At 38.7% G+C, this 13,781-nt stretch overlaps 2 protein-coding genes and 1 long non-coding RNA gene across 6 annotated transcripts; 1 reads left to right on the top strand and 2 right to left on the bottom strand.

Moving 5' to 3' along the window:
• Positions 1 to 3,196: 3,196 nt before the first annotated feature.
• On the bottom strand, positions 3,197 to 5,034 carry LOC123472359. Its single transcript, XR_006646777.1, has 3 exons — positions 4,947 to 5,034; positions 4,599 to 4,695; positions 3,197 to 4,528 (listed from the first exon to the last, which is right to left on the bottom strand). It is a non-coding gene; the product is annotated as an uncharacterized LOC123472359 (long non-coding RNA).
• Positions 5,035 to 5,112: 78 nt separating this feature from the next.
• On the top strand, positions 5,113 to 11,037 carry LOC116922886 (large neutral amino acids transporter small subunit 2). Of its 3 annotated transcripts, none has more exons than XM_045173761.1 (15): positions 5,113 to 5,264; positions 5,358 to 5,417; positions 6,109 to 6,265; positions 6,332 to 6,445; positions 6,725 to 6,882; positions 6,949 to 7,023; positions 7,096 to 7,123; positions 7,195 to 7,320; positions 8,165 to 8,303; positions 8,600 to 8,723; positions 8,848 to 8,951; positions 9,016 to 9,187; positions 9,341 to 9,500; positions 9,579 to 9,671; positions 10,005 to 11,037. In XM_045173761.1, the coding sequence occupies exons 3-15, from the start codon at positions 6,139 to 6,141 to the stop codon at positions 10,070 to 10,072; spliced, it is 1,488 nt and encodes a 495-aa protein (XP_045029696.1). In that variant the 5' UTR covers positions 5,113 to 5,264; positions 5,358 to 5,417; positions 6,109 to 6,138; the 3' UTR covers positions 10,073 to 11,037. The 3 variants fall into 3 exon arrangements, with proteins under 3 accessions (XP_045029696.1, XP_045029697.1, XP_045029698.1); XM_045173762.1 differs by adding an exon at positions 9,823 to 9,899 and having other exon boundaries at positions 5,147 to 5,417; XM_045173763.1 differs by adding an exon at positions 9,823 to 9,899 and having other exon boundaries at positions 5,147 to 5,417; positions 9,974 to 11,037.
• LOC116922961 (metallophosphoesterase 1) lies at positions 10,478 to 13,593 on the bottom strand. Of its 2 annotated transcripts, XM_032929463.2 has the most exons (8): positions 13,441 to 13,593; positions 13,176 to 13,356; positions 12,975 to 13,110; positions 12,746 to 12,912; positions 12,635 to 12,672; positions 12,438 to 12,560; positions 12,228 to 12,365; positions 10,478 to 12,168 (listed from the first exon to the last, which is right to left on the bottom strand). In XM_032929463.2, exons 1-8 carry the CDS (start codon positions 13,528 to 13,530, stop codon positions 12,010 to 12,012), a joined length of 1,032 nt encoding a protein of 343 aa, XP_032785354.2. In that variant the 5' UTR covers positions 13,531 to 13,593; the 3' UTR covers positions 10,478 to 12,009. The 2 variants fall into 2 exon arrangements, with proteins under 2 accessions (XP_032785354.2, XP_045029699.1); XM_045173764.1 differs by lacking the exon at positions 13,176 to 13,356 and having other exon boundaries at positions 13,441 to 13,588.
• Between the last annotated feature and the right edge of the window lie 188 nt (positions 13,594 to 13,781).

The raw sequence follows: 13,781 nt of genomic DNA, 5'->3' as shown, positions 1-13,781 counted from the left end.
AAAACAACTAGGGCGCGCCGGAGACCATAGTTTTCTCACTCTAAAAAAAAAAGAATTAAACAAAACCTTCCCCCACCCGTCACCCGTAGGAATTGCTGAAAATGCGGAGGTTAAATTCCAGGTGAGGGGGATACCTTTTTCTTGTCTCTCCCTCTCTCTCTGTCTCTGTCTCTCTTGAGTATAATATAGACACAGGTGCTGGGCAGGAATGTCTAAGAGAAAGAGAACGGGAAAGTGTTCAATTTACTGATTCTATGGCGTCCCATTAAAAACGGCCATTGGGTCACATGATGCGAGTCTTCGCTAAACGAAAAGAAAAGCGAATTTGTGTGTGTGTGTGTGTTTTTTCCGAAATACGTTCTACGTGTTGATGGAAATTGGACGGCCGCTTTTCACGAAGTCGGGCTCGTTCATTAAGTCTCGTAAAAAGGGAAAGTTTGGCATGGATTTTCTGTTACCGAGAGAAAGAGAAAATAGACGCACGAACGTTAATCTTACATTAAACACATTACGTAATGTGTGTGTGTTCCCCTCTTTTTCTATGCGACATTTCTATCAAACGATTTATCAATTTTCGAAGGCCCATTTTTTGTTGACGCATAGGGTATCTCGATCCTTAAGTAGAGCCTCTCGTCCTTCATTTTTTGTTTTTTTCGAAATGAATAATCAAACAGAGAAAATGCTTAGAATATACGAAGAATGGAACATTGGAGCTCGTGTCCCGGATTGCAAGCCAGAAACCCGTCAAGTTTGGTATAGAAGTATTGAAACTTTCAAAGTTTTTGGCTTGTTGATTTTTCTTGGACATCCTTTCACCTTTCACCACGAAGGCAATAATAAAATAAAAAGCACTGCAGAGGATAACCGCCAATCGTTTCTTCGTCCCGCGGCTGATCGAGAGCTTTCACGAACCGCATTCGTTCCACAAACATTGTCAGTGTTTTGTTTTGTTTTCTTCAGAAAAACAAAAATCTATGCCCAAAGAATATAGAAGCAAAAACAAAAAAAAAACAAGCATATGAAATTAGGCAAATGACAGGCAATCGGAATCGAGTGCCACATGTAAATCCCTAAGTAACAAGCGAGCTAAAATGCAAATAAAGAAATAACTTTCTACTTTTTTCGACACACACACACACACACACACACAAAGCATCTCATAAAAGTAGGTTAATGTTCCACATTAACACGTAACCGGACACATTCTGCAATTTTTGTTTTTCTCCAAGAAAACATGATTTCCATCTGTGTTACACAGCGTTCGGGATTTCTCGGGACGGCCGGAATAGGCCTTGCCCTTGACCGTGGAATGTATATTTAAAAAAAAAACAGGCCTTGTAGGCTATAACGATTCGTCCCTATCGGTATACACCTGACTCTATGTGTTTTATGCAATAAAAATTGAAAAAAATAAATAAAAAAATAAAAATAGATCAGTTAATCGAAGCAAATGGCGTCTAGGTAGAAATCGATTGGCCAGGGAACAGTTGCAACAGTCCGTCGTCCAGGTAGCGCTTTTTTTCTTGCTCCCGTAAGGTGGTCATTCCCCGGAGCTATAGACTTCCTGGAAAAAGCCAACCCAACAGGGGGCCTTTACGAACTCGGGTGAAAGGGGACATGCGATGGGGGGCAGGACGTCAAGTTTTTTTTTTTCTTTTCTGATGTGAAATCTACTTTCCTTTCTGTGTTTTTTTCCCTTCTTCATAAATAGCAGTAGATGCAGGACTTTGCCGTGGAAGGAAGGCACTTTCGTGACTTGTCTGTTTTTGGTCTTAGATCTCCTTTCGCTTCGGACTATAACTTATCGCTGCCTTTATTCAGCCGCCCTCCAGAAAGTGACCTTCTCTTTGGGCACTGGGCAAGAGCAATCCCTTTGTCAAGGATAACGGAAAAAATAAGAATCCAAATGGAGGTCTCTCTCTCTCTACTGCAATGATATACACTTCCCGTAGTTGCCCAGACTAAAGCCGCTTGTCGCCAAAAAACACAAATGCATAGCACAGGTTTTGGCCGTATTTATGGGGTCCCTCAATGTCTTTTGTTTTCTCTTCCTTCTACTATAGCCTCTCTCACTTTCCATTTTCCCCACCTGGTTTTTTAAAACGTCAAACCTCCTTTAACTAAAAAGATGATGCACCCCCCCCCAATTTGGTGACACAAGTTGTCTATATATATTTCTTTTGCTTGATGCAACAAGGTGACCAGCAGGTGTACAGTTAAAATCCTAAAATCTCGTTGGAGGATGTTCTTGTTTTTTATTTGTTTTGCCTTCTCTCTTTTTTTCAAAATAAAAAAAAAGATTTCTGTGTTGGTTTCTCCACTTTTTGTTTGTTTGTTGAAGGGATCGTTTGTGGTTGTAACCCAGTGGACTAGGTCACTGGGTCACAGGTTCATCAACGGGCTCTACTCAACAAACAAAACAAAAAAAACCACAACCGGATGAAACGGCAGCGGAGGAGTCTAGTGTTTATACTATCCACACGCCCTAGAAACAAAGTTTGAAACCCTCACGTAGAGAGAGAGAGAGAAACCCTCGCTTTCCTTCGAAATTCTTTTCATTTTGGTCGCCACCCTCTGTTTTGCTGTCCCTTTTATGTGAGTATAATAACAACAACAACAACCCCAATTTGCCTGCTCCTCCACACTGTCACTTTGCCCCGTCCTACACACATTTTGTAGAGACACAAGGCAGAATAAAGGGGACTCTGCGGTGAAGGATATCCTTGATTTGAATCCAACATTTAGAGAACATTCTATTTTAGCCTCTTTTCATATATAGTAATAGGTGCCAGAAATCTATGTGATTCAAAGATGCCAAATTCGGATCACAGGGACTTTGTTTTCAGTTCTTAATCATGACCATAGACAAAACGTGTGTGTATAGTTATTCCAGTTGTTTGAACATTGCCCAATGGGTAAGTTTTCCACGCCAAAAAAAAAAAAAGAGCTGTGCATTGATTCCTGGTTGTATAAAAGTCCCTTAAACAGTGCAACAATTTCTGTTAATTTTGAAACAGCCTTGAATGGAAGACAGCGCATGCTAATATCTTGTAAAACTCGCTTTGGAAACAATCTCTTGCTGCAATTGACAAAAACACGGTCGAGAAAATTGTGAGGTCATCTCGATTGGATCTACATAACCTTCGGATGTTTTGATCAAAGGCGTTTCCATGTTTCGCAATTGATGATTCATGTATTGTTTGTGGGCTTTTACCCCTTCCTGTGTATTATAACTATGTCCTAAGACATAAACAGCAGCACTTATTGCGTCACTTAACAGCGAAAAACACATAATACACGCAATTTACAAGCGAACAAGTATAATCGATGATTGTGAAACGTTTTGCTCAACGTTACGTAACGTCTGCTATTTTCAGGAAGAATCAGTTTTTAATTTGATGGCATGTCCATCTGTACTAGTCAACAAATTGTGTGTTGATAATCCACGGTGCTGCGAGATTCAGGTCGAAAAACGAAATTAACAGCGCATTTCTTGTCAACTTATTGCAGTGGTTTTGGAGTGACTGAAATTGACGTGTAGCAGATAAACAGAAACAAAAAGAGAAATCCCCAAAAGGAAAACAAAATTATTTTAGTTTAGCACTTTAGACAACATTGCGTTCCATTATAAGAAACCTTAACAGATATGTGGAATTGTCTAGTATGGTGCATATCGAAGAGAAATGTTGTATCAAATATAGGAGACAAGGCTATATTGAATCAACATAACCTGTTCTTCTTTGGTCTAGGCCAACTCTATACCGTATTTCGATTCGAAAGTTATATACCCACCTGTCACATATTTTTCTTCGTTATAATTATTCTCCACATTGCCAAATAAAGCTATACAGATTTCCTCGCCTTTTTTATGCATATGCCTTTAACGCAATGCATTTCTTCGAAGTAACAAAGAAAAGATTGATTATGTTATTCGGGTTGGGCAGGAAGTTGTAGTCAAGAATTTTATTGTTGAGGGTTAATCGACATCAAGGTCCCCCTTTCGGGCTTTACGAAGAAATTCGGGGCCGGTAATGGATGTCTTTTTAATGTTAGTTCGTTTGGCCAGTTCTATATCCATTTACCTTTTACCACCTGCCAACTTTTTTGTCCTTTTACCTTCTCGTTCCGTTTAAGTAGTTTCATAAGTAGAACTCTGGAGTCTCAAACAGCCGTCAGGAATATGCAACTCGTCCAACTATTTGATCTGATTTCCGCTTGCACTAGTTACTAACTGAAGTTCTCCTTTAAGCACGTTCTTGAAATAAAATTAGCAAGTCAAACCGGCTACGGAACTTCAATTTTTTTGGGGAGTGTTCTTCTTTTTCGAAACACACAAAAAAAAATACAAACGGAACGGTTACTACACCTCAAGTAGCAAAAACGAAATTGTGGTTTCAATAAACTCGAAGTTTTCCCTATAGGACGTATGAATCAAATGAATCCGTATGGAGCTATAAGGAGTCCTCCGGAGTCCTCTCGTTTCAAGATTTAAGCTTCATTATTTTCCAAAGAGATTTATCTATAAATACTATACAAATGCGGTTAGCTTCATACATGGTGATTTCTTCGGCATATTTCCAAAAACTGTTAATTGTAACCTCAGTTTGTATGATTTAGACTTCCGGGAAATTAGTTATTATTCAGGTGGAATTTTAGCTCTAGAGCTGCCATCTTCCGGAAATTCAAGCATGACCACTGAAAGAAATAAACAAACATCTTTGAGACATGAGCCATCTAGCGGTAGAAACACATAACAAGGTAGGCCATAAGTATTGATATCCATACTGGGAACAACAAATCCAATAGAATCTCAAATTCTTAATTTATGGAATAGTTGCAGATGATAGGGTAAAATCATCAAAGTGTGTCAAAAAGTGCACTCGAGTTTACTAATTCCCAGTTAAATTTAATCACAGTATGAAAACTCCGTGCATTTCTATTCTTACGCCTCTATCCATTGGTTCCGGAAAGCCCGATTTTTTGTAGATTTCCAGGAACGATCGTCAGGGGGGCCTACCGTACAAATTAACTTTTACGAGTGAAAAAAAAAAAAAGTCGACTGCTGGGTTATATCGAATTCAGCGCCTCTACCGGATTTATTGGCATTTTGGGCACTTCTCTACCACAACACCGTTTACTGTGTTTTACCTCTTAAAGTATTCCATAGCGTGCTACAGTCGTGACGTCTTGAATCGGTGTTGGTCCGTTCTCGTTTCAACAGTAGATCTTTGAGCTCCACGTTGTCGTTGGCAAAGTATAGTCAGGTGTGTGAATCCAGTTCTTTTAGCTCTGTATTTTTTAGTGCGGTTAAATAAAAAAGTGCATTTCGTTTTTCTGTGTTCAAAAATAACTATTAGTACTACTACGAAGTTTACAAAGACGCTCTTGCTGGAACTGCATCGTTGCAAAAGGCTACGGTAACTATCATTCTTGAATACTCCCCTTCTCAATGTGTTCTGAATTACTGTTGTGAAATTTCCGCTATTAACGGAATCGAGTTGTAGTCTTCATGGCATTAAACAGGCAAACATCGTCTTGATACGTGCTATGCCTTTTTTTGTACGTTCAACTAGGGATCGGCCCCGACCCTAATCGGGGCACATTTTTCCAATCGGGTTTTGAAAATTCGGGGCTAGAGGCGGGGCGTTCGGGGTTCGGGGTGAAAATTTTTGAACCCCCTTCTCAATCGGGGTTGTATCGGGGTGCCTAATAGGGGATGCAACCCCTTGTCATTTTTGCAAATGGCGTCAGGGCAAGCGGGTTTTTTCGATTTTCCCCCCGCCCCGCCCTGGCTGACGAAGTAGCACCCCGATTCAGCCTCGATTGCCCTTTTCCGGGGCGAGGCGGGGTGGTTAACCCGATTTTGGCTAATCGGGGCCGATCGCTACGTTCAACAGCGTGTCGTGGGCGTATACCAATAAATGCAATACTATAAATATAAATTAAAATCAAATGTCTTGATTACAGAACTACTTTGGTGTAATGTTTCGCACGTTTTAATGCATCACCCAAACCATAATTTGAGCTTTTTGATCCATGTCTTTACGTAGAAAAATGAAACAAATATAGCTATTATTCATCTTATGATCAACTTGCATATCCATTCAGGCATATTGAAGACAATACTTGTAGAAACAAATGGGGGAAAAAATAGAACCGAAATACGATGAAGTTCCCCAAAATGAAGAAAACGCAGCAAAAGACAAAGAACAAACGGAAGGAGGCGGCGCCGTTCGGTTGCAAGCTAAGATGAGTCTTCTTAACGGTAATAGCTGTATTATTATTATTTTTTTTATTCGTTTCCTCGTAAACAATGTTCATCTATTCAAAGGTGTAACCGTTATCGTTGGCAGTATCATCGGTTCTGGAATTTTCATCTCCCCGACCGGTGTCTTGGTTCAAACTGGAAGCGTGAATATGGCATTGATCGTTTGGGTTGTGTCGGGTAAGATTTTGTTATCTGAACTTAACCAATTATATAGATCTTCTAAACCAATGAACGAAGTAGTTATATCTGCTGTGGAAGATGCTATTTTCTTTGATAGTAGATCTTTTTTCACAAGTTGATTGGCTTTGTGATCCTACTGCCCGGCGAAGGTTGATTAACTCGTGATTTTGTATATGCCACGTGTGCAAATTAAGGATATGTAGGGAAAAAAAGCTATAACTAAAACAACTTGTTGCTGATACTGTATTTAACTTTTCATTATCGGTCTAAACGAAGGTATCTTCTCGATGATTGGAGCCTACTGCTACGCTGAATTGGGTTGTATGATTAAGAAATCCGGTGCCGATTACGCTTACATTATGGAAACATTTGGCCCTTTTTTGGCGTTCATCCGCCTATGGGTGGAATGCATGATCGTGAGACCGTGCTCGCAGGTCTGATGATGTTTTTAACTTGTATATTCTGCAAAATCATTAACAGAATTTTGTTTTCTGTTATAGGCTATTGTAGCATTGACCTTTTCCATCTATATTTTGACACCATTTTTTCCAGAATGCAGTCCGCCAACAGAATCGGTAAGTTCTTAACGACAAAGTAATAAAACAATAAAATAATGCCTGCTGATTGATTACTGTTATTTATGTCAGGTTCGACTATTAGCCGCTGCTTGCATTTGTAACTAATTAGTTTGCTAATCATTCTGTAAGTTTACCATCATCATTCAATCTGTTATATCCATCGTTTAGGTCTTCTAACATTTATTAACTGCTGGGATGTGAAATGGTCAACGCTCGTGCAAGATACGTTCACGTACGCTAAACTCGTGGCTCTGTTCATCATTATTGGAACTGGCGCCTACCAACTCTGCACGGGTACGATTATTCAGTTCTTAAATAAGACAAGTAGTAATGGTGTGTCGGATAGAAAAGAACAGACGCGTAGCGTTATCGATCTGTTTGCTGACAATAGTCGCATGGCAACAATTAATGTGCGCAACTGTCAAATCTGTATAGTTTACCCTGCGTTTCTGATTCCAACATGATTGCATCCACTATGTCAATCTTGTCATCAGATAGCACTTTAACAAATTATTTCTAAACACTTTGAAATTTCTCATGCTAGTTCACCACCCCTCAAAAGCGGATCGTGCATGTCCGCCGCGTTAAATTAGTTCGTCTGTGAATGCACTATTGTTAATGAAATTCTATTGAATCTCTGAAGACGGATGCTGGAAGGAATTTTTGTAGTTAAGTTTGAGTTCGGCATGCGGATCCGAGAATGTGGCCGTGCGATAGCGGATTCTTTTCACTTGCTGCACAAGGGCGTGAACCTATCAACATTCAATAACTGCCAGCAATAAGTCATCCTCCTCTTCCTTATCGCTCTTGTGCATTTGGGCACGACTCGTGCAATACTTTATGGTTAAGCCTTATTTTTACATTACATTTAAGTAGTTTTTCCGCGATAAAGCCTTACCGAAGAGACGCTGTCCCCCTTCCTCTTTCACTCTGTTTTCATTATTGATTTTCTGAAACATGTGCATTGTATTTCGTATGCTACCGCCACCTGCCGCTTCCTCTTTGATTTACTTAAACGTAAAAAAAAAGGCCTTTTTCAGACATGGATTAGTTATGACGAGGAGGCTATGAAGACATGAATTTGTCAGTCGGTGTAAAGCATACGTATAATTTAACAAGAGTATTACTTTTTCTACAGGTCACACTGAATACTTTACGTTCGAAAACACGGAAACCGATTTGACGAAGATTTCTTTGGCGTTTTATTCTGGATTATTTGCCTACAACGGATGGAATTATTTAAATTTCGTTATTGAAGAACTTCAAGATCCAGTTAGGTATATTATGTTGCATTATACTCTTGTGGCTTACGCGTGCAATCTCGGGTGAAATGTGTCGCTTCGTATCCTCCCCGCATTCGCGATCTGATGGGATAACTAAAGGATTTCCTTTGCTCTGTGGTTCTCGAAGCCCTTGACACGCTAGATAATCTGAAAGTTTTCTTTTATTTGGGTTTTCCGCCAAGCCTCTTATTACGCAATGTGAAAAACGAGGAAATGGCTAAAAACAAAACGCGTCCACTCGAGATAGCAGGAAATTTCAATTTAGATTAAATTTAATTATTGTGTCGTAGGAATCTTCCACGAGCCATTGCAATTTCTCTCATCACGGTCACGGTCACTTACGTCTTTACAAATGTGGCGTTCTACACGACCTTATCTCCACTTGAAGTACGGGGGTCGACCGCCGTTGCCGTGGTAAAATATTTATTTCATGTCCTTTAATTTCTCTGTATACATTTAACTGATATTGATTTCAATCGTTACGAAGTGTTGTTTTCTATTATTAAATGTTTTTTTGGTGTGTGTTTGTGGTGTACAGACATTTGCGGAACGCCTGTACGGTCCCATGGCGTGGATTATTCCCGTGTTTGTGGCAATGTCTACGTTTGGAGCTGTCAATGGAATATTATTGACCTCTTCCAGGTACGAATCATTTCTTATTTCAAGAATGTTTCAATGTTTACCACCATATTATTGTTGTTTAAAGGTTGTTCTACGCCGGAGCCTGTGAAAAGCAAATGCCGGAAATTCTTACCATGATTCAGATTTCACGATTGACACCCACTCCCGCCGTCCTTTGCATAGCACTGCTTTCGCTATTATATTTGATGTCCGACAACGTTTACAGTCTCATTAATTACGTTGGATTCGCCACATGGGTTCGTAACATTTTAATGATATTGTTTTTTATAAAGCCATTAATGAACTTGGCCCGTACTTTGCGAATCATTTTCTGTATCCTAAGATTTCGTTGAGCATAGGCTTCAGTATTGGAGACGCCAATAGTAATTAATGTTTTCATTGTACTTTAGTTAAGCATAGGTTTAGCAGTGGTTTGCGTCCCATACCTACGATGGAAACGGCCTGATTTGGAACGTCCAATTCGAGTTAACCTCTTTTTCCCTATCATTTACATCATCGCAACAATCTTCATCACGGTTGTCCCGTGTATTGCTTCTCCATTAGATACAGGTAAAATCAGGATATTTTTTTCAACATTTTAGCGTGAACTTAATTGATTACTCCTGATTTCTATTGTTTTTGTTACAGGACGTGGAGCGTTGATAATATTAACGGGCGTCCCGGTGTATTTTGTATTCATTTACTGGAAAAACAAGCCACCATGTATCCGTAGGGCACTGTGTAAGGAATCTTTTCTTTTATTATTTTATTTATTTATTCTTGAGTTGATGTTCGTAGTTTTCATGTTTTTTATTTTATTTTATATTATTTCCCTAACTTCTATTTAGTTTTTTGTAGTTTTTCATTTTTATTTTATTCTTTGTTGAGGTAGCATTGTTTACTGTCACTCTCCAAAAGATGATGGTTGTGGTCAGCCCCGAATGATTTATTTGTTGGATCCTTTGTTGCGTAGGTGTTTTTCAACGTTTCGTTTAAATTTCTGCCATCCACAATTTTTAAAATATCGTTTCCGCATGTTCCAGGATACCACATAATTTCTCGTTTTATCTACAGTTGCCTTCACGGTCTTCATGCAGAAGATTATGGTTGTCGTTGGAGCTGAAGAGCCGGTCCGGGTGTAAAGCAGCTCCTAATCTCACCGATGGTTCTGGGTTTTGTTATCTTTCCCTTTGCTTTAATTGTGTCTGGTGTTTTAATCTCATGTGTTCCTAACCTTTCGGCTTTTTTGCTGAGAAAACTATTACGTCAGGTTGATCTCTTGTTGGAAGCATAGTCATCGATGAGTCTCACAGTTGAATCGTTTTCGATCTGTCGTAAGTAACATCCTTCTCCGGATCCTAGAAAAAAACTCTTATTCTTTGGTGCAAAGCTCATATCTTGGCTCGCTAACCAAGGTTGTTATATCTAAACCAGAAACTGTTGCCCATTACATCAATCTCATTTTTGCAAGCCCCTTCCCCTCTCCCCCCCCCCAAAAAAAAAGAAACAAAGAAAAAAAAAAGTTTGCACTGAAATTAATTTTTTTAAAACTCAGCTTTGCACTCTGAACCGCACGTTAGCACCCCTCACCCAGTCCTGAGCTCATGCTATATTGGCGTATAGCAAATCCTAGCCCGAAAAATTTTTCCTCAAATTTGCACGGTGTAACACGAACTGGGACCCAACACCTTTAAGTGCCGCGGAGCGTAACAAAGCAGAGGCCTTTGATCAATTCGATTCCACTTGTAACGTCGCTTTCTTCAGTTGGCAATCTCTTTAACCTTCTTTACAAATGCATTCATTTCCTTTCAAGCACCTATAGAGATCGTCCAGTCAAAAGAATAAGTTTTCATTTTTCAGGTATGTCTGCATGACAAGTTGATGCAATGCTTAACTTTCAACCGGGATAGAATAATGTATTTCTTTGAAGTAAACATCGTGTATTGTTGAGAAAAAGAACTGGTAAACGAAAAGAAACAAATGATTTGCATTTCGTTAATGAAGGGAAACGAGTTTCTCACGAATTGTTATGTTTATTCAGTTTTCTACTTCTGCTGGTTTTCATTTGCCTAAGTTAAAAAAATAATAAAAAGAACTTTATTCGAAACGATTTATTAGTAGATGTAACAAATAGGGTAAATATTTTGGTTTTGAAGCCCCAAAAAAATGTTTTTGTGAGTTGTTAGCCTAATTCAATTTTTGGTCTTGTAGGCAATAACCAATTCATTGTTACTCGTTAAGAAAATTGTTGTATTTCAAAGTGCCGTTGTAGATTAAGCTCCCCTTCCATAACCTTTTGAGTTCTGTAACTGAGACAGATTTGCGTAATAACCAGTGGTTCAAGAGGGAGTTCAACTAAATGTCAGACGATCTCACACATCTGTGTTTAAGTGGTAAAGCGTTCAGTGTCTTCCAGTCTCCTTGTAAACGCCCAAAATCGTGTGTGTGATTAGAAGCATAACAAAGCACCGGTTGCACGTTGACCGATGACAATGTGCAACGGTTATTCTGATCCAGAATTTGGTTTCGTCAGTGTTTAACTGTCTGATGTTTTGTAGGAATATGCTATGGTGTTACAAAAATGCATGTTTCTCCAATACAATTCATGGCTTCGTGTCAAGAAGTGGGTTTCCGTTTTGTTTCTTCTCTCCATCATGCCTAATGTCAAACTGCACTTCCCCAAAATCGTATCCCAATTTTAACTTATATAAAATGTGTCAAAAAAAGTGTGTCGCACGTAGGGAGTCGAGTAAACATGCCAATGGCGTATGCCTGTGTTCAATCATAGTAGGATGGTATCTTAGTTGATTCGGTGGCCGCAGGGCGCATACAGACACCAGTGTCTTGGTAATAAAATTTACCGGATGACTTTATTTTATGGTGACCGTGTCGCATCGACAATAAATGGTATAAGGTTTAGGATTTCTTTTTTGTTTTGTTTTTCAAGGCAGTAATGTTACATTTTATATGAGAGGTATTTCTATTTTCTAGATTGCTGCACAGACTCATTCTAAAGTATTCTCCAATAAATACCAAATATTGGTGATGGAAAAACTCAGGGAAATTGCAACGGATGCAATCACAACATTTTGATGTGCCCCGTACGATATCGTCGGTAGCAAAGAAGCAGACTGGTTAAAATAAAAACCAATAGGGATATCGTGTAGACTCGGATAACGGTGGATTCTTGAGGCATAAAGCACTTGAAGACTGCATGTTCATCTGGAGAAATTGTAACCTATAAACATTTCAAACAACAGATTAAATTGCTGTTTTTTTTTCTAAAATCTTTCATACCAAAAAGTAACTCGGATTATTGCGATTACGCCAACTAAAAGATGGAACTGAAAACTCTGTAACACCGCTGTGATTATAAACACAACTATGGTGAGTATGGCCAGAGAAAACGACCCGTGGCTTTAGGCTTTTCAACAACTAATTTGTGAAAACACAATAAAAAATGGACATTAAAAAGAATATCAAGCAACAACCACTAACTTTTTATACCCAAATCGATGAGGTTCTGGAAAGGCAGTCTAATTTCGGGCGAAATTCAGTGTGTTTTTCTTCGTCCGGCATAGAATCTTCGCCTTCACAAACCGCGTCAGATTTCCTAAATAGAGGGAAATGCTTAAAGGAAATGTATACTTGTGTTTAGTGCAAATGCATATTTTTTTAGGCATGGAATTTTCTTTAAATAATACCTGGAGTAGAATTGGTTTTTCATTATCTTTGAGACTTGCTGAAATGAAAATACAATGATTGACATAAGTGACCCATCTTAGATTAAAAGAAAAATTATTGTCTTTCAGTACATGCTATGGAATTTATCCTTTTCTCAGCTTCTTTACAGATACTGCATCCATCTCCTTCCATTGCCATGCTATTAATTGTAACAAAAGTAATGCCTCCCAATCTGAGGACGTCAGAGGATGACAGGTTGAATGTTTTATAGAACCTGTTTAGTTTTATTCCATCCATCCTATAAGATAATGTACAACATTAATTGTTCTTTTATCAGCCATGAATGAGAATGTGTTTTACATGTAATGGAATCCAACATCATGATTTCCTACTAAAACATGATGAGGACTGTTGGCAGGAAACATCTGCTTGAATCTCTCAACATAATGTTCATATTGCTTCTGATTAGCCCATTTACCCTCATCAAAGATATCACCTGGAATAACAAAAGAAAAACAAACATTTAATTTATCCAGATAAAATATAAATTGAAAAGAATACCAAGAAAGAATACTACATCAGGGGAATGTAGGGTGTTTGCAGCCAACCAACTCATAGACATCTGCCATTCTCTTCTCAACTTATCAAACCAATGACCTCTATAAGGTCCTAGAAGATGGGTATCAGCTAATATTAAAGCTCGTAGACTTTGATTGCTTTGAGGTAATTTTGGCCAATCACACTATCGACATTTTAAAAAATCTGGATAAGTTCAATTGACTAACACATCAGAGGCAAGTAATACACATTTAGACGTGAAACTCACCGAGCTCTGCACGAAAAAGTAGATTAAATATTCGCAGTAAAAGAAGACGAGACCCGGGGAAAATATCACAAGAAGGAGGTAACGATTCATGTTTTGATTTTCTCTGTTTATTTGGGTTTATTGTTTTTCCCATTGTGTGTTTACATTAACAGACAATAGATGACTCTCGTCCGAAAAAAAAAACTCGCCGCTAGTTTGATTTTTGGCATGATGTGAAAATGTGGAATTGCAATCGACCTTGGAAAACCAAGAGGGGTTTCATCTGACGACCCCTGAAGGCTGAATGTTTTTCCAGCCAATCTTCGGCCTGAGAAACACAACAGAAAGAGTATAATTAAAAA

This window comes from Daphnia magna, linkage group LG5 (assembly GCF_020631705.1).
Source record: "Daphnia magna isolate NIES linkage group LG5, ASM2063170v1.1, whole genome shotgun sequence".
NCBI lineage: Eukaryota > Metazoa > Arthropoda > Branchiopoda > Diplostraca > Daphniidae > Daphnia > Daphnia magna.
Note: the sequence above shows the minus strand (reverse complement) of the source record. Positions and strands in the feature narration are given on the sequence as shown.

What these genes read in the sequence shown, in the direction of transcription:
- LOC116922886 (XM_045173761.1), top strand. Translation starts at nt 6,139, where the DNA reads ATGGGGGAAAAAATAGAACCGAAATACGATGAAGTTCCCCAAAATGAA. An exon ending in GCAGTCCGCCAACAGAATCG is followed by an intron (nt 7,024 to 7,095) that starts GTAAGTTCTTAA and finishes TATTTATGTCAG; the next exon opens with GTTCGACTATTAGCCGCTGC. An exon ending in GGTCGACCGCCGTTGCCGTG is followed by an intron (nt 8,724 to 8,847) that starts GTAAAATATTTA and finishes TGTGGTGTACAG; the next exon opens with ACATTTGCGGAACGCCTGTA.
- LOC116922961 (XM_032929463.2), bottom strand. Translation starts at nt 13,530, where the DNA reads ATGAATCGTTACCTCCTTCTTGTGATATTTTCCCCGGGTCTCGTCTTC. An exon ending in TGATGTAGTATTCTTTCTTG is followed by an intron (nt 13,111 to 13,175) that starts GTATTCTTTTCA and finishes TTGTTATTCCAG; the next exon opens with GTGATATCTTTGATGAGGGT. An exon ending in AAGGATAAATTCCATAGCAT is followed by an intron (nt 12,673 to 12,745) that starts GTACTGAAAGAC and finishes TTTTCATTTCAG; the next exon opens with CAAGTCTCAAAGATAATGAA.